The sequence below is a fragment of the Pseudorasbora parva genome, chromosome 4, assembly GCF_024679245.1.
Source record: "Pseudorasbora parva isolate DD20220531a chromosome 4, ASM2467924v1, whole genome shotgun sequence".
Classification (NCBI taxonomy): domain Eukaryota; kingdom Metazoa; phylum Chordata; class Actinopteri; order Cypriniformes; family Gobionidae; genus Pseudorasbora; species Pseudorasbora parva.
In genome coordinates, this window is record NC_090175.1 from 23,689,726 (window position 1) to 23,709,174 (window position 19,449).

Genomic DNA, 19,449 nt, shown 5'->3' on the forward strand with positions numbered 1-19,449 from the left:
TTCCCCCCAGAAAACGAAAAAAAAATTAATCAAAAAAATTATATATATATATATATATATATATATATATATATATAATTTGTACTAGAAAAAAAATCTCTAGCAACGCAATAGTGCAAATACATGACACTAAATGATTCATATGATTATAATAAGATAAATGTTTTTTTTTTTAGAAAGAATATCCAACTAGGCCTATATACAAATACATTTATGTAGTACAAAAGTTCTGCTGCGGAAAACCATTCGAAAAATTTAAGAATATTTTGGATTTTTAATAGTCTGTGCCATTATGAGGTCAAACTATTTTAATTTATATAAAAATAAATGTATTTCTTTTACAGAAATCCAAGGAAAATGCCTCCGACAGCAATGTAAGAGCAAAGACTATTATGCAAACAAATGTAATGAATATACTATATTTCTCTTGAGGATTTCTAACGACAATGTTTCTGTTTTCTTGACAGAGCTCAGAATCGCTTGAATCTGACTCAGATGAATCGGTATAACTAACAACTGTTCATATCTTTTCACAATTTTACAAAACCTCTATAGATGAGTAAAACTAAAAATGTATTTTTTTTATATTTTGTTTCAAGATCTCTAAAGAGAGCGAAAGCCATTCTGTGGAAAGCCTGGTAAGTTATGTAGTTTCCCTATAACAACAACAGCTCTAAAGCCTTTTTATTGCATGTTTATATGTCCTATGTCTTATGCTTATCTAGATTGGAAAAGGCGAGACTGCACTTACATCAGATAACACTCAAAGCAGCAAAGAGAACGTCCGTAGGGTAAGAAACATCGCATTTTATGTAGCCTATCATACAAAGTGTGTGGTCACACTAGAATAATGACCATCATGATACATTCATACAGGGCTGGATCTACACCCTCAAATGGGTCCATACGAACAACAGCGGCAAAGTGCAAGCGACCAGCCAGCCAGACGAAAATGATATTAAGCCCACTAGTAGCAGTGAGTCAAGTGAAAGCCAGGAAACGGTTGTTCTGAGCACAAAGGAAGAGGATAAAAGTGCCGACACGAGTGAAAGCACCGAACACAGCTATAGTGTTGAAGGTACCGAGCATAGTACGACCAACAGCAGCAGCAGCAGCAGCAGCAGCAGTGAAAGCACCGAGTCCAAAAACAGTGCTGATGATAGCGAAAGTCGCTCAACTGAGTGCCTTCCCGGGGATGACAGCCAAGACTGTGACAGCGAGGAAGACTTTCCTCAGGACATCGGTGATGATGGTGCAACCGACCCTTTCAATGGCTTCCTAATGCCTGATGTCACTGAGCCATAGCAGCAGTTTAACACATAATCTTATGACTCGATGCTCTGATATCTGCAAGTGGAAATCCCAGGAACATATTAAAATGGGAATGTTTTATTAAGGAAAATATTTAAAGGAGGGTATGTAAGGAAATTTATAGAATATGATTTAATATAAATGTTAATAATAATGTTTTAAGGAACCTCAGTCAACATTATTATTAATTTTATGCATACATGATATTTTGTTTTTATACTTTACAATAAAGTCTCATTTGTTAATGTATTAACTTACATGAGAAATATATTCTTATAGCATTTATTAACCTTTATTAATGTTAATTAATAAAATGTAAATTGACAGTGCACTAGTTAACATAACTGTTAACTTAGTAAATGTTTAACATTAACTAATATTATTAAATGCTGTAAGAATTGTTTATTGTTAGTCCATGTTAACTAACTAATGTTAACAAATGAAACCACATTGTAAAGTGTTAGCAAATTGTGTGCAGTATTGTTTTTTTTTTTATTATTTATAGATTTTATAGTCATTTATTTTTACTGTTGATATTAACCATTTTCAAATAAAGAAAGAAAAAGTATGCAGTGGTTGTTTTTTCCCCCCATGAATTATTCATGCTAAAAAGTTGCAAACGCAAGCACCTCCACATTCCTAAAATGAAAGGGTTGCCCTAATGCAATCCAAGAGTAATTATCAACTCCATTGCCTATAATTTCACAGATTTAGTTCATACCTTTGCAAAAGCATGTCTAAACAATAAAAATGTGTATAGAGAGCTGAAATGACTGTTGTGTAACACCAAGCTATGAAAGAGCACTTTAAGCATAGAATATTGCAACAATTATACGTGTGCGCGATTGACTTATTTACAAGTAATATATCATGTCTGTCAAACACATGTCATTGCTGTTTTGATACCACAAGATGGTGGCAAACTTTAAAGTACAGAGGTGGGGTTTCCCTAGGAAGAACATCAAACTCATACAAACATTACACACCAAGCGGGACTTTCTGCCGTTTCATGTGTGCTGCTTTTGGCAGAGGGATAAAGATTCCTTATACTGAGAATGAGGGTTTAGACATTGTAAGTGTGTTAATTACTGTATAATTAAAATGACTGTTTTATGGTTCAATCTTCAGATAACAGACTAAGCACCGCTGGCTTTCATTGTCTAGACAATTGGCATAATGTGATCCAAGATAATGGCAGGCACACTATCTATTATGACAAGGAGGGATGGTCTGAAACTTTTAACAATTTTACTATATGGGACTACAAAAGTGTATATAAATAAAATTTAAAAAAGTAAAAAAAATTGGGATTTTTTTTTTTAAGAAAAGCTTAGGCCACATGAAATTGTCAGGTATGCATTCCCTCAGATTTTACAGTTAGAATATATTTTAAAAATATTACTGACATAGAGCAGGAAATCATCTGATTGTTTAATCCATAGACCGTAAAAAAATATATCATCAGAGGCCTACAACAAAAATACTGTATAGCCTACAATACAACACAATAACATTTGTCTTATTTAGGTATTTTATTTAAACGTTATGCAGTGCATAAAATAATATGGGTCAGTTGCAACACAGTCAATTTGTCAAATTAGCACACAATTATTTTGCATGATCTCAATAAGATGCTGAATACACTCATTTTACACTTCACATTTAAGCGTCAAACATAGGTAATAATGTAATGTGTGTGTTTTGTACATTTAAATTATGTGTGTATATTGATTTCTTTTGTTTTACTGCAGACCATGTTCCTAAATTGCACTTATAAAGAATTGTCGAGCCAAACATGAAAATAGTGTCACCATTTACTCACCCTCATAAAAAGATATTCTGAAAAATGTTGGGAACCAAACAGTTTCAGTTTCCATTGAACTCCACGATAAAAAAAAAAAAGTGAGATAATATGAACAGAAGCTGTTTGGTTACAAACATTCTTCAAAATATCTTCTTTTGTGTTTTGCAGAAGACGTACAGGCTTGAATTGGAACGACATGAGCGTGAGAAGCCTAATTATGGTCAATCTTCATCTTTGGGTGGACTTTTAAAAATGAGAAAAATGTTTTTGTTCATGTCTTATCTTCTTTGATAAAGAAGCTTTTATAAGCCTTGCCACCTTGCAAGTTCAACAGGCAGCTCTTCATAAGCTCCACGCGTGAACGATATGAACTTTATATGACTAAAGCGTGCTGAAGTCCAGTTAAACCCGGGTTTAACATAGTCCGCGAGCCACGCGAAAAAACTAAACTGTGTCCCTATTATAATCAAGGAAGCTGTCTAAACTAGTTTTTAGTTTTTTTGTATCGCGTCACTGGCGTGGGTAGCGCGCATTCTTCGTGCACACGCACCAGGCGGCGTCAAGCAAGCTGAACTGTGATCTCCCAAACCTGATATCACACAGGAGGAGAGACAACTTTCTAAAAAGTGTAAAACCACAATTAAATCGCACACGGCTCCAGAGTTAACCTCTTTTAATACTAAAATAGGGGCTGTTACCTAACTATTTTTTATGTGAAGTACGAGAAAAAATATACCCAATTTGAGACGGGGGGAAGTCCCCGCAAGGAAATCCCCTCTTCATAAGATAATTTCGAAATTGAGTGAGGCTCTCTCAGGCTGAAGCTTTCTGCTTTTGGTCTACAGCCGACGCCTGTAAGCCCGTAAGCCCATGACACTCAAACCTGTACAATATATGGGAAATTCGTTGTTTATGTACTACTCGTTTTAACGCGCGAGCGGATTGTTCAGCATGGATGAGATGAAGAGGGAGAACGAGGCGCTGAGGGCGAAGTTGCGCAGTTGCTCTACCCTCAACACATTTTACCACGAAACACAACAAGAAATTGCTCGTTTAAATCTCTTGGTTACATCCAAAGACGGAATTATCGCCGACTTAAAGGCAAGACTGGGGAAGTATGAGAAAACCGTGGTCATTGAGGGAGAGGATCCGTATATTGTAGGGCCGTCGAAATCTCTAATCGAAAGTTTGTGTAAGGAAATTTGCAAATTAAAGCAAAAACTCACGGAATCAGAGGCGGACACCGCCCAGAGATTGGAAGCCAGTAAAACAGTAAGTTACAACACATTTCTCACTTGTGTTCCTCCTTATATGCAAACAATCATCATATTGATTTTTTTTCTTTTATTTCATACCAACCACCCTAAAACAGTGTATGCTATACCTTCTATGTAAAATAGTTGAATTCCTCAAGAAAACATAATAACAGTGAATAATATATACAGCTTTATACATTTGGTCTCCTAGAGTGCCCTAAATGCTCTAAAACAAACGAGACTGACCAGTAAATCAATTTATCATGATTTAAGATGTTTGTTTTTATTCAATAGATTTGTACCATTTGTTCGTCTCTAAGAGTATTTGGATACTTCACAGTATATGCTTGCGCTGTGGCGAGAAACAAGTGCATTTCTTGTTCACGTTCATCTGAACTATCAGAAAACCGGCATGAGAGAGTATCCTGACTGTTTGCTTGTTCCAGGAGATTCAGCGATTGAAAGAAAAGTTGAAGGAGAAGGATCAAGAGCTGAAGACCATCAGGGAAAGGCCTGAGCAGGAGAAAGAGAGGGAGATTCAACAACTACGCTCCACCTTGGCCGAAAGGGACCGGACACAGGCCACCAGGGCCGTGCTTTGCAACTCTCTTGCTGAAGAAGCGGAGCAGCTGAGGGCCCAACTGGGGGCCACCGTGCAGGTGTGCCAGGAGCTTTTGGGGCACATGGAGAAAGAGAAGAGCAAGACAGCCATGACAGATCAGAGAGCTCAAGTTAATGAGGTGGGTTGGAAGCTATCAGCATTCTGCAAAATCTGGATCACCTTCTAAAAACTTAGAAACCGATGTTTAATAATATGTATAACATTTTTCTATCTTCTTAAGACAATAGATTCCCCCGAAGTTCCCCATCTAAATGTCATCATCAGCAAGTTAGAAGAGGAAAATAACCAGCTTAAAAAGAGAGTCGCCTATGTAAGGATCACATGATCACTGACATTTGATTTACCCTTGTCATATGCAGAAAATGTCACTTTGTAACTTTTATGGAAACAAACAGCAATGTAAAATATTCTTGGAAAATTGTGTAGTTTTTTTTTCTGTTCACATCATAAATACATGTTTTTGTTCCATCTCAGGTGGAAAGTTTAAACTCAAAGTGGCAGAAGTATGACTCCAGTAGAGAGGAGTACGTGAGGGGTTTGTGTCAAAAGTTGAAAGAGTCAAACGGTCTGGCATCCGCAGGTCCGACCCTGACCCAAAATCAGGCTGTGGGCGGCACGGCTTTGATCCAGCAGGAGATTGCGCGGCTCAACGGCCTCCTGCAGGACAAGATGATGGAGTGCGAGAGACTCGGTAGAGAGAGGGATGACAATACAAGAAGAGACCACGAGCGCATTCTGATGCTTGAGCAGCAGGTCTTTATCAGTTCAACTAGCAGAATTTGAATTTCTTTTAAACAGGAAGTCATTGTATTTTTGTTACAGCACAGATGAGAAGTAGTTAGGCTTGGTTTGCTGCCCATAAACCGAGTCCTTGTTCTCTCATATAGGTTCTGGCCTATATTGAGGACTTCAAATCAGAGAGGGCAGACCGAGAGAGGGCTCAGGGTAAAATTCTGGACCTTCAAGACGAAGTTGGGCGACTTCAATTGCAAATACGCACACAGGCAAGTATCATTAAAAAAAGCCTTGATAAAAGAATGAAAAAGAAAATTTGACCTTTTTATGACAAGCTTAGTCTGGGTTGTAAAATGTCATGACTCCTCGGAATACAAATTATATTTACAGATGAATAATTCATATTTTGACAAAATATATTGTTTAAAAATGATTTGAAATAGATTTTGAAAGCACTCTTGTATCCTTATTTATTACTAAACCCAAACAGACTAAAAAAAATTAATCTGAAAAAGCATCTCAAAAATATTACTGCAAACGAACATGAACAAACCATGACCAATAGGACATCTGTATTTTTTATTAACGTTAACAAAGATGAACAAATACAATAAAAATGTACTGTTCATGGTTAGTTCATGTTAGTTAACTAATGAAACCTCAATGTAAAGTATTACCAAAAATGTAGAGATGGGACTATATGATTTGATTTTGAGATGTGGACTTTGCACTCAATAATTAATGCGAACTTGCGGTTGAGGGTTTGGAGATATAACTAAATTATTGGAGAAGTTCAGCATACAACAGAGAGAAGTCTGTCTTTCTGATGAAACATTACTAGGTAAAAAATTAAAAATAGATGGATGATTCATTCACAATAAGATCATAAATATTTTACAATCTAGATAGATTGAATGTTTTTATTTAACACCAACATAATTTCCCCCCATTCTTTGTCGTACTACTAAATAACCCAAACCAGCACCAGTTTTTTGTTGTTGTTTTTTTAAACCAAAGGTAATGTCCTTCTAATAGCATGCATTGTTTCTTCATCACACAGAGCGTCCAAGATGCCTCCCCGTCACGCCGACTTCACATGGGCCTTAAAAAAGTCACCCACCGCCAGGCGGAAACAGCCGAACCACTAAGGAACAGTCCCCCAGAAACAAGCTCAAAGAGGACTATCAGTAACACTGCACCGCAGGGAGCTGCTGAACTACAGTGCCCTCGGTGTCTCACCAAATACGACGATGAGCACGCGGCCGAATACCTAAACCATTGGGACGAGTGTGCCAAGCTGTGAGTCTCTCACCTCACTGACTTTTCACAGGGCACAGAAAGCACTGAGGACAAAATCACTACAAGCTCGCAGACTGTGGGATGCGTGACAGGGTGTTGATGAAGGCAGGGGCACGTTTAAACAGGATGGAGTCGAAGGAAGAGCTTTTTTTTTGTTTCTTTTTTTTCTTTTCTGTAGGCTTGGATTTTCGATTGTGGACTCGGTTGATGTTAAGAAGGTTGCTTGAGGCATAGGACTCAGAATATGACTTTGGCTTGGTCATTTCCAGTTCAAATGCTTACTCGCATGGCTGTCATTTAGAACGCAGATGGTTTGGTTGTGAAGTGATTCAATCTTAAGCATTTGCGGTTTATAAGTCACTGGGTTTTGCCATTTGTTTGGTGTCATGGTTTCAAGCATGGTACGAGTTTCAATCAGATTTCGCTTAATGCTGTACTGCAGATCTGTGTATAATTCAGATGGATCGTAAAATGGGTATCATATACCTAACTGATATGTATTCTCTATCAGCTGGTTTGCACTTTTGGCTATTTTAATTATTTCCAAGTACAGGTGATAAAGTACATATTCTTATATATTTAATACATAAGCTTGTTAATTATTAGAATATTGAATATAATTCATACTTTTGTCATGGTGCTATTTGTGAAACATTGTAATGTTTCCGTGTTTCATTTTCTGTTTAATTTTTTAAGTATATTGCCTTGAGCTTAAATTTTAAAAACAATTTTATTTGTACCAAGAAATGCAGAGCAGCACAGCACACACTATTAATAATACATTTAATATTTGACTTTGATATATAATCAAACTTCAGTTTCTGATCATAAATGTGACATGGTTCTGACGTATAACTTTCTGACGTATATTACTTTCTCAGACTTCTAGGCACCTTTTGACTGTGAGGTACTTGACATTTGATCCCCCTCTGCAGTTAAAAACATTCTAGTTTTAAGTAAGAGAGGAAGTTCCCTACATCCTGGTAAATTGAGATGAGAAACGCTTGTCTCTCAGTTGCTGCGTCTGACAAAATGGCCTCCAATTTCAGCACACTTTTACAGGGTTTAAAGACGTACACAAAACATCAATTGAAAATAAGGAATTATGACAAAAGTAAAATAGAAATGTGATAACTATAAGATGATTTATTTTTTTAATAAAATGTTTGCTTAGATCCTTTTCTAAACCTTGTCTGTGAGTGCATTTGTGCAGTTGAAGTTAATTATTAGTAAGATATGGGAAGCCAGACACTGAGATAGTTGTGATAATGCTGGTAACATCATGAGGCATAGTGTGTCATAAAGCATTAAACTCAAGTCCCATGGGATTCGAAAGAGTGTGTATGTGCACAAGTGGTGGAAAGTCCCTTCCCTAGCACAACTGAATGGACAGGCTATAACTGCAGCAAATTCTCAGCTGTCCTGAGGCCTGGAAGTGAATAGCAGAAGAGGGGTAGAGGGATATAGTGGGACTGGCTATTTAAAGGGGCTAGTGTCTATAACTATCTTTTATCAAAGACATATTCACTTAATCAAATTACTATTGTCTATTTAACATTACACATTTTGTACTTAGTACTGTAGCTTAACCACTGCCGTAGTTTTGAGAGGCCTGCAACACATATCCATCCGAGCCTTTATGAAGTGATTCAGACTGCGACTAAAATGCTATATATTTGCCATTGGTGACAGTCCGAAAAATCTTGTGTGCGTTGTTATGCATTTATGTAATATCTTATGGCAATAGTCAATAGAGTGCTGCTGGGATGATGTATTTTTGTTGGCCAAAACTCAAACGTCCACAATAATTTTAGCATTTCCGGTTCCATTGTCCTGAAGTCAATGTGGTGATTTTCACATTTTATTCTACAACATAAAATACTTTGTGCTTTTGCTTGTCTTGGAAAAAGCTGTTGCTAACAAGTGGCCAAATGAGACCTTTTTGGTTACCCAGGCTGAACATTAACACCTACCAACCCACCAAACAGCAGTGGCTAGTCACTTTTTATAGCTGGTTGAATGAGATACATTAGTCTTTAAAAAAAATAAATAATACATTAGTCTTTAAAAAAGATCTGCGATCTTTGAGACCAGAAACATCTGAAATAAAAACTAAGTGTAACTTAGTGGACAGCTTAGTTTGACGTCAAAAATATAATTTTGTTTAATAGATACTGAAATATCTGAAACGCTTCCAATACTAATATCCTACAAAATACACAATACCAGCTGCGTGTTCTCGCTCTCTAATATAGATACACAAACCCGCCTCTCCTCGTCCACTCGTTTGATTTGCTCCGGATTAATATTGGTGGTATTTTCAGCAGGGCTTGAATCTCGGTGTGGGATTGCGAGTAATTTCCTATATATATCTGCAGTTTTTGTGTTGTGCTCACACCCAAATTGCACACACATAAAGCCACCTCTCAGAACTAATATAATGGATCAGCACATTAGGTCTTAAAGGTGACAGCATCCTAATATACCTGCTGCCAAATTATGAGATAATATTAAAAATATCTATTTGGCTGTTTTTCCCCATGGAGTGACTGGAAAATCACAAGCCACAGTAGCTCGTGAGCAAAAAGTTAAGCCCTGAACATCACACCAAATCGAAAACTCATCTAAGCACTAGACAAGACAAGTTTATTTATAAAGCACATTTCATACACAATGGCAATTCAAAGTGCAACATAGAAATTAATTAGTGATAAAACCAGCATAAGAAATAAGAATACCATGTTTATGAATTAAAAATAAACAAGGATAATTAAAACAATTGTAAAGAGAATTGAAAATAAATAAATAAAATGGTGATGATTAGATCCCTATCTGCCTGATTCTAAATTCAGGTACCCCTATCCGTGATGGAAGAGACGGAGCAGGTTCGCAATGTCTCCTGGACCAAGACGGGCTCCTGTTGGGGATGTTACCCTTGCCCCACAGGGCCTCCCCTTTCTCGAGTCCGCTTCTTTGCACTGTCTGCTAACACAAACAGAATAAAGCGAAACACACTGCTCTCCTTTCCCTTTCTCTTTCAGTCAGACAGACCTAACCAAAAATAATAATCAACATCATGTCACAATCATGTCGTTGGACACCCATAAGACCTTCGTTCATCTTCGGAACACAAATGAAGATTTTTTTGTTGAAAGCTGAGGGCTGAGAAAGGCTTCAGATAGACCTCCATTGGCATTCAGTATATTTCCACTCACAAGACCCATAAAGGCACTAAAACATCGATAGAAAGTCCATTTCACTACAGGGGCTGTACAATAATTTTACAATGCGACAAAAATAGTTATTGTGCGCACAAAAATCAAAATAACGACTTTATCCACCAAGTTATAGACGTGAACTCGACACATGCGTGAGAATATGATGCAGATCCCCCATTCAGATACATGACCCGGAAGAGGAGGAGCGTCGCTATCGTTTGAGTTCATGTCCAAGACCTACACATAAGACAATATCTTGGCGGATAAAGTCATTATTTTGTTTTTTTTTATTTCGATTTTTTGTCGCTTCATCAAGCCAATGGCAGAATAAGGAGAGAACAAGTTCATTCAGGGACATTATCAGCAAAACTGCATGAATTTTATTTGATTTGAAGTGTTTAAAATTAATATTTTCTTATTAAAATAACACTTTATTTAAAAAAAATACCTGAGAAGTATTTTATACAATTTTGTTTTTATGGATGATTTTCAGCAATGTAATGTGTAAGGCACAAATGGCAGTTATACTCCGTATCTAATATTTTTCAATGTCTTTTACCTTTGACAGTGTTAAACATGGTGTCACGTGGACGGGGATATGCATGCAAATAATATGCAGATGAGGACATGCATTGTAAAACTAGGTGTTGTAAGCTCCATATATGGTGATTTCGGGGAGGAGACAGGGTGGAGAAGAACGTATGCACAATCTGCTGCTGGTTGTGATTTATAAAGGGATTTTTGCGCAGGTTCTGGCGTACGCATGGTTTTATAAATCTGATTTTTTTTTGTGTATACGCAAAAGCTAACTTTTGTAGGTACGTACAGTTTTAGGATGAAATCTGCGCAAAGTTTTGTGTTGTGTTCTGGTTCTGCTCAGAATCCTGGCAGCAGCGTTCTGAATGAGCTGCAGCTGTCTAATGGTCTTTTTGGGAAAGTGAGAAGACCATTACAATAGTCCACCCTACTGGTGATTAAAGCATGAATGAGTTTCTCAAGTCTTACCTGGAAACAAAGCATTTAATTATTGCAATATTTTTCAGATGATAGGATGCTGATTTAGTTATTGCTTTGACATGACTACTGAAACTCAGGTCTCACTCCAAAATCACACCAAGTCAACTTATACAACCTCATTGTGTTTATAATCGCATGGTTTAACTATTCAAACTCAAACCTTCAGGAAAAATGCTTTTTTTAAGAGTTGTTGGAAGCCATACAGTGGCAAAGTTTGCAGTCATGCGGCTACAGTGTAGTTTGGTTATAGCATAAGCTTTTTACTTCTGGTTTTTTTTTAAGGTTTGAAAAATTAGAAAGACAAAGGTTATTGTCTGCAATCCAAAGGCCAATGGAAAAAACCTGTTGGGTTTTTGTCTAAAGAACCAGGGTGATTCTAATTTACAAGTTGGCCATCAAAAATTCCCCATCACTGCTGCAATTTATTACATTGTTAGAGCATTACATTGTAAAGTGTTCCCTGTGCACAACAAGCAGCACAGCTCCAGCAGTGATGTCCGAACAGCGAACAAATTGACTCTTAAATCGAAAGTATACTTCGTTTTTTTCCCTTCACGTTATACAAATTTCATCAGCAGCACAGTACTGCAGGTGAAATTTCTGAATTGTGATTGAAATTACAATCTTTTCAGAAAGTCTTTCAAAAAGATTTAATACGTGTTCATCAAAACCGTTTGAATCAGACTGAGTTTATGACAGACCGAGTTTATTACAGACTTCTTCACTGTACTTCAAATCTTTTATTTTATTTTAATTTTTTGTCTGAATTCAAATGACCTGGAAACCATTACTTACCCTAACAATGTTGCAATAATGGAATTCTAAAAATATAATAATTGTTTATCATAGTGAGGTCAAATTGAAACTTTGTTTGGGAGTTAAGGTGGGTGACATGTTGGAACCATAAGCGCCAGTGACATTTGTATATGTATATAATATAAATACAACTAGGATTAATAAAGTGGCAGCATTAACCAAATGTTTCCTGACGAGCAATTCTGTGAATTGTCAACTTAAAAAGTAATTTGTCACCCTTGTCGCATGTGTCTGTTATATCTGGGAAACCAGTCATCAGTTCAGGGCCATATTCAGCTTTTACAAAATCACGTCAGACATGTAAAGGATCATCATGGTCCCCTGAGTCAATAAACCCTTGATGAGGTCAGACACACGGCCCTAGCTAGCTGCCACGGGGGTAGAAGGGAAAACTCCAGCAGGAGTTTCATGCTCTCTACTTCAGTCAAGTCACCACTCTCGAAATGACGTCGCACAAGCACACAGTTCGGAAGATGCATGTGGCCGCAGCAATTCTGCACAGAACGGTGCCAATTTTCTACCCGAGTAATCATTCAGAACTAGAACTAGAGATTAGCGAAAAAGCTGAAGTGATGGATGTGTGGGACCCGCTGTAGTTTTGTTCTTTAACGAAACCTTTTTCCTTGGAGAAGTGAAAGGCAGGCTGGAAGGGATTCCCCACACACACACACACACACACACACACACACCTACAATAATGTGAGGTCTACACATCTATTACAAGAAAAGCACACACACCACAGTCCACCTTCAGAAAGTGGAAATAATTAGGTCACATGATCACATGACTTTTACAGTAAAATACTAACACAATAGCTCCCAAATTGAGACTCTTGCACTGCAACAACGGAGGAAAGAAAAGCAACTAGCCTATCATGGTGAAGCTTGTCTAGTTGTTATTATCCTCGACTTCACCTGCCATGCTGTTCCGGCTAGGAAAACTTTGCCAAATGCCATGTCAGAACAGATAAATATGGCCTTTAATCTTTAACGCAGGGAATTTCCGAGCACTGGCTAACTTGTTTGAAAGAGCACCACCTTATTAAACACTGATGTTTTTACTGACTGTTTAAGAGTTATCACGACCTGTTGTGTTGTTTTTTAGATAAGAGCGATCAGAACTCTATTGTCAATTCCAGTATGTGGAACGATGGGGGTTTTCCCTCTTAAGCTCTGTTTCTCCTTAGCACTGGGCCATCCTCAATGAAAAGATCTTCATGAGTGATTACAAATAACTGAGTCCTCTTTAATAATCCCAGCTCTCTCCTTTCTCTTTCTGACCCTTTTATTGTTCAAGTCCCTATTTGTAAGTCTGATTCTAGACATCTCTCTGCACATATTCCTGTCAATACAGGATAATAAAGGACAGTTGAGGTTATATTCGGATGGTGAATATGGCAAGGGAACATACTAGGATATGGTAGCCGCGTCTCCATTACAGGTATGCGCAAAACTTTTGTGGCATTTCTTAAATGTCGATAAAAAACTATTGCACAATGATAGCATTTCCATTAGCCGATGTTATGCGACTAAAAAGAATTTTTTCATCTTGTGATAAGTCATTCCAAAAATTATGGCAACAGATGTTGGTAGTTCTCTTTCATAGGTTTACTTTGACGCTGCGTAATTGTCTGAAGCCCTTATGGAATTATGCCAATTCATTGGCTGATGACCCAGATCTGCCCCTCTAGCTCATCACCTTTGAGCTATACTGGCGCGCGCACCATCTTCTCCCCAGATTTCTCTGCTTTCACGAAGCAGTAGCATAGGTCCCTTTGTGCGATTTATCTGACCCTTAAAAACTGGATTTGAACATCTTTCTCCTTCACTAATTCAACAGGCACGGATGGCGGAACTTTGTTCTCCTAACTGGTGAAGTATACGATGGATTTTCGTCGTTGCCCCGTCGTGCACTCGCTCTACTCGAGCGATGACCTGTGTGGTAAGTGATACATTATATATTATTTTATATATTTATGTATATGTGCCTGCCCAAGCAGTGCGTGAGGCGGCTCAGGGCACTTTGAAATGCGAATATCGCTATGTACTCCCTCTTGAAGAGGTTTGGTTCCCCCGCCGCACGCCAGAGGTGGCTAGGCCTCCCTCGATTCCGGCAATCTAAGACACACTTGCCTCTCATCTTCAGCTGTTTAGAGCTCCGCATAGCCAAGGATTTTGGCCTTACGGGCTACTAAACACACCGCGTGCAGTAGGGCGCTCGATGGCTGGTCTGGTGGCCGCTTTACGCCACCTTTGGTTAAACCTCACTGAGATTCGTTTTTCCTCCTCGACGCACTCCATTTTTTAGGGGGCTTTAATGGGAAAAAGGCAGTTCAAGCCTAGGAGAACTAGAGTTTCTTCTAGCACCCCTCCTTCACAGCCTAGAGAGCACCCTCCGTTCAGAGGAATTTCAGGAGTTACCAGAGTCATCCCCACCTGCCACGATTTGGGGAGCTCGTGGTCTCCCCTTTCCACGACAAAGACCTCTTCGGTGCAGATGAAGCGGCCTGGCAGTAGCTTTCCGCTCCCGCGCCGCTGAGTCGTTCCTGACCCTCCGGGCAGGGAAAAGAGTCGCCCTGAACGTTCAGGGCTGGGTCAGACTGCGCAAGCGTTTCTGCCCGCCTTCTGGCCGCTCTCCAAGCCAACCCCCTTCACACTCGCCGCCAGTGCGTCTCGAGGGGCGGGTCAGCTCAACCTCTCGCCACTCCCATGCCAGGGAATGGAGACACTTTAGGCTTTCTCCCCGAGTCCGTCGGATGACATTTCCACTACCCGTTTTCTAGGAGACACGGCTCGTTCTCTCCAGCGGTCAGTGGACCTTGCGTTTCCCACTCAGGTCATCGCAGCCTCCTCGCCGCATACAGGCGCTATCGGCTTTCCGTTGTGGCCGGACGATCCCTCCACAGAGTCCCAGTTCGGCACCCTAATCAGGTATGCCCACTGCACTTCACTACTCCTCTTCTCATTTCGTCCAAGAGTGGAAACGTTTTCCAGGAGTGTCACCCTGGGCACTTTGTATGATTCAGCTGAGCTACAAACTTCAGTTCTCCCAGGTCCTTCCTCTGGGGCTGCTACACATGAGGCCCTTCCATTGGTGGATGAAACATGCAGGGATCCGAGTTACAGGATCCCCCTACCACCTTCTGAGAGTCGCAAGGTTGCTTTCGAGCCCTATCAGTGTGGCGAGACCCTCCATTTCTCTCAAGAGGTGTCAGCACGGGTCGTTTCCGTCGCCAGATCATCACGACGGACGCCTCCCTCACCGGTTGGAATGCGGTATTCGAAGGCCGTCCAGCGTGCGGCATCTGGATGGAGGAGACTCAAGCGGTCTCCCTGGGCCTTCGGCATTTTCTCACCCTCCTCACAGTGCACCATGTCATTGTCAGGACAGACAACATGGCGGTGTCTCATGTGAATCGCCAAGGGGTCTCTCGGTCACGCACCCTGGACAGGCATGCGTTCCATCTCCTCCTTTGGGCCCAGGGCAAATTCCTATCCTTCAGGGCAGTCCATATCCCCGAAGTTCTGTACCTCGCGGCAGACTCCTTTTCGAGGCAGAAACTCAAGTCAGGGGAATGGATGTTAAATCCTCACAGTTGCCCGGATCTGGGAGCGGTTCAACAGAGCGGAGGTTGACCTCTTCGCTATGTAGGAGTCATCCCAATGCCCGCATTGGTTCTCACTAAGTCCTCCTGCGCCGTTGGGAGTGGATGCGTTCGCTCACCCCTGGCTGAGGTTGAAGCTCTATGCATTCCCGCCCATCAAGCTGATTCCGGCAGTTTTGTGCAGAGTGAGAGAGAGCGAGGCCAGTCTTCTAAAATCCTCGTCCCGAGATCTGGAAACTGTGGATGTGGCCTACCAGGGGCCATCAGTCTTAAGGGCCGGTCTACCAGCAGATGTGCAGGAGACCATCGCTAATGCCCTAGCCCCCTCTACGAGGAAGCTTACTCTTCCAAGGGTTTTTCAGACACGGTGTTCGGCCCACAGTAGAAGTCCAGTCGACTGCCCTATTGGTTCAGTTCTGGAGTTTCTGCAGGAGAAGTTTGCAGCCGGGGCTGCGGCTACTATTCTCAAAGTGTATGTATGTCACAGGGAGTTGGATGATACCCATTTGGGAAGCATTCTTAGTCTCATCTTTTATGAAAGGGGTCAAGTGCCTGAGGCCAGTTCGCTCCCCTGGTGTACCCTCTTGGGACTTATCTTTTGTCCTGGAGGGTTTGACGAGTGCTCCCTTTGAGCCATTGGAGTCAGCTCGAGAGCGGGTTCTGACTCTTAAAAGTTGCTCTTTTATTGGCTCTAACTTCTTTAAGCGAGTGGGGGATTTGCAAGCCCTCTCTGTTAGCTAGGCTTGCATGGATTTTGCTCCCGGCCTAGTTAGGTCTCTCTGAGACCCAGGTTGGTTTATGTGCCCAAGGTTATGTCCACATCCTTCCACTTGCAGGTCACCATCCTCCATTCTTTCCTCCCTCCGCCTTTTGCAGCATCGGAGGATGAGAAGTTATATTTGCTTTGCCCAGTTAGGGCATTGAAGCTGTATGTTGATTGTTCGGGTGGTTGGAGGAAGTCTAACCAGTTGCTGGTGTGTTTCGGAGCCGGCCGCGTCGAAGCAGAGCATTTCACATTGGGTGACAAAGGCTATCTCTTTAGCTTATGAGGTGCGTGGGGTTCCTTCACCTCTGGGCATTAAAGTACACTTTTCTAGAGGTATGGCCTCTTCTTAGGCACTCATTTACGTTGTGGCACGATGGTCCTCACCGCACACTTTTGTTAAAGGTCCCATTCTTCGCGATTCCATCTTTCAAACTTTAGTTAGTGTGAAATGTTGCTGTTAGAGCGTAAATAATACCTGTAAAATTATAAAGCTCAAAGTTCAATGCCATGCGAGATATTTTATTTAACAGAAGTTCCCTTTCAAAGCCTACAGCGAACGACTGGTTTGGACTACACCCCTGCACTTCCTGGCAGGAATGATGTCACTAGAACCGTTTGTTGACTAACCCTCCTCCCACAAGAACACGCAAAAAAGGGGGCGTGGTCTTGTTGCTCTCCCACGTGGAGAAGAGCGCGCATTCAGCGCTTGCATCTCCCCGTTATGGTAAGAGCCGGGACCTTTCCGGGCAAAGTGCGCTAAGCTGCTGTCCAATCACAACACGGGAAGCGCTGGCCCAATCAGAACTTGTTACGTATTTCTGAAGGAGGGACTTCATAGAACAAGGAAATCATCAGGCCATTTTTTGGACAGAGAAAACAGCGCTGTACAGATATGTCAACTGTGTGAAAAATACAGTGTTTTTTTACACGCGAAACATGAACTCATGTTATATTGCACACTTTAAACATAATCAAAGTTTCGAAAACACGCGAAGAACAAGACCTTTAAATTTTATAGTTTAGATCTTGATATGGCTCCGGGTTCGCATGTTCAGGCACGGTGTTCGGCCCACAGTAGAAGTCCAGTCGACTGCCCTTTTTGTACAGATCTGGAGTTTCTGCAGGAGAAGTTTGCAGCCGGGGCGGCGGCTACTATTCTCAGAGTGTATGTAGCGGCTATCGTCCTTCACTAATCATTCTCATATGATGATTTTATAATCGAGAAACATTTATGATTGTTATCTGTGTTGAAAAGAGTTGTGCTGCTTAAAAATATTGTGGAAACCATGATAAATTCATTTTTTCAGGATTCTTTGATGAATAGAAAGTTCAATGGACAGTATTTATTTGCGTTTATTAAATAAATTATCTTTTGTAATATTAAAAATATCACTTGTGATCAATTTAATGCATATCTGATCATAAAAGTATTACTTTCTCTCTTTTTTTATTTTACCACAAATGTTTAGATGGTTTCCACAAAAATGAAGCAGCACCATGAGCAGCACAACTGTTTACAACTCATAATTGTTTGTTGAGCATCAAATCCTCATATGAGAATGATTAGTGAAGGATCATGCGACACTGAAGACTGGAGTAATGATGATAAACTTTGATTACAGGAATGAATCACACTTTACTATATATTCACATAGAGAACAGCTGGTTTACATCAGAATTTATTTTTAATTTTTTTTTTTTTACATTGCATAAAATCTATGGAGACTTAAAGCACAAGTGTTTGTAGTATATAAACCAATCATAAAATTGGCATAAAAAATAGGAAAAAAAACATTATAGATATTAATGGTTATTGATCAGCAGTGTATTTGATATCTTACCAAATTAAAAGCAAGAGATGCGATAAATTATATCGGTCCTATATATATATATATGTATATATATATATATATATATATATATATATATATATATATATATATATATATGTATGTGTGTGGTGGCTGGGATATATGTAAACCCAGGGGCGTAGCCATTTTTTCAGAAGTGAGGGGGACAGGGGACAGAAATGTCGTAATACCATATATATATATGTACATACATATATATATATATATATGGTATTACGACATTTCTGTGCCATTTTTTTAAAAGTGAGGGGGACAGGGGACAGAAATGTCGTAATACCATATACCGTATATATATGTACATACATATATATATATGGTATTACGACATTTCTGTCCCCTGTCCCCCTCACTTTTAAAAAAATGGCTACGCCCCTGGGTTTACATATATCCCAGCCACCACACTAGCCATTATTTTTAATCGAAGGCAGCGGCCATGTGTGTTTCTGGGTGTTTCTCCCTCCTTTCTGCTTCAAGGTCTTGATAAATTGTGGTATTTCTTTGTTTAGCATCCAGTATTCCCTTACACTATTTTGTCTTTTACTAAAGAACTCTGTCTCATCTTCTGTCCAAACATATTGCACAATCATTAAAGATCAACTTTTACTTGCGCCAGATGGCCTATCAATGCAAAAAAAAAAACAAACAAAAAAAGGAAAAGAAAAAAGTATACTCGTGATATTTTAATTCACAAATGTCTATATTTGTGTTTGTGTTTGTGTGTGTGTGTGTGTGTGTGTGTGTGTGTGTGTGTGTGTGTATATAAAGTCATCTTGTTCTTCTCATTCAGCCAAAACAATTAAAGTTCATGTTGAAAGTACAAAATGAATATGGCATCAACCAGAAATATCTTACTAAAAAGATTTTACTAAAATGAGGCAACTCCATCATTGCATCATGGGCATACTTTCAAAATCACTTCCAGGAGATTCAAAATCTCCCATTGTTCATTCTCTGATTTCCCAGCCAAACATGCTGATTTTTAAATTTAAATAAATAAATATTTTAGTTAATTTAATAATTTCACTACATATACTTTTGTTCAATTTTAACATGTAAAATAAATGTACATTTATTTGACTATAAAATGTAAGTTCGAAATTATCTATAAACCAGGTGCTAACTTTATACT

General features: G+C 39.5%; 3 protein-coding genes across 3 annotated transcripts in view; 2 read left to right on the top strand and 1 right to left on the bottom strand.

Moving 5' to 3' along the window:
- The window catches only part of scpp1 (secretory calcium-binding phosphoprotein 1), a 2,733-nt gene extending 957 nt beyond the window's left edge, over positions 1–1,776 (top strand). The window contains exons 5-9 of the mRNA XM_067442681.1: positions 345–374; positions 468–503; positions 600–638; positions 726–791; positions 877–1,776. Of these exons, the coding sequence (XP_067298782.1) occupies positions 345–374; positions 468–503; positions 600–638; positions 726–791; positions 877–1,305 (600 nt within the window). The 3' untranslated portion in view covers positions 1,306–1,776. The remainder of the gene's footprint in view (positions 1–344; positions 375–467; positions 504–599; positions 639–725; positions 792–876) is intronic.
- sparcl1 (SPARC-like 1) overlaps positions 1–19,449 on the bottom strand; it is a 37,216-nt gene that overhangs the window by 16,354 nt on the left and 1,413 nt on the right. The window lies entirely within an intron of this gene.
- On the top strand, positions 3,698–8,243 carry tnip2 (TNFAIP3 interacting protein 2). The gene is made up of 6 exons (XM_067442682.1): positions 3,698–4,387; positions 4,818–5,111; positions 5,214–5,303; positions 5,468–5,746; positions 5,881–5,997; positions 6,789–8,243. Exons 1-6 carry the CDS (start codon positions 4,067–4,069, stop codon positions 7,029–7,031), a joined length of 1,344 nt encoding a protein of 447 aa, XP_067298783.1. The 5' UTR covers positions 3,698–4,066; the 3' UTR covers positions 7,032–8,243.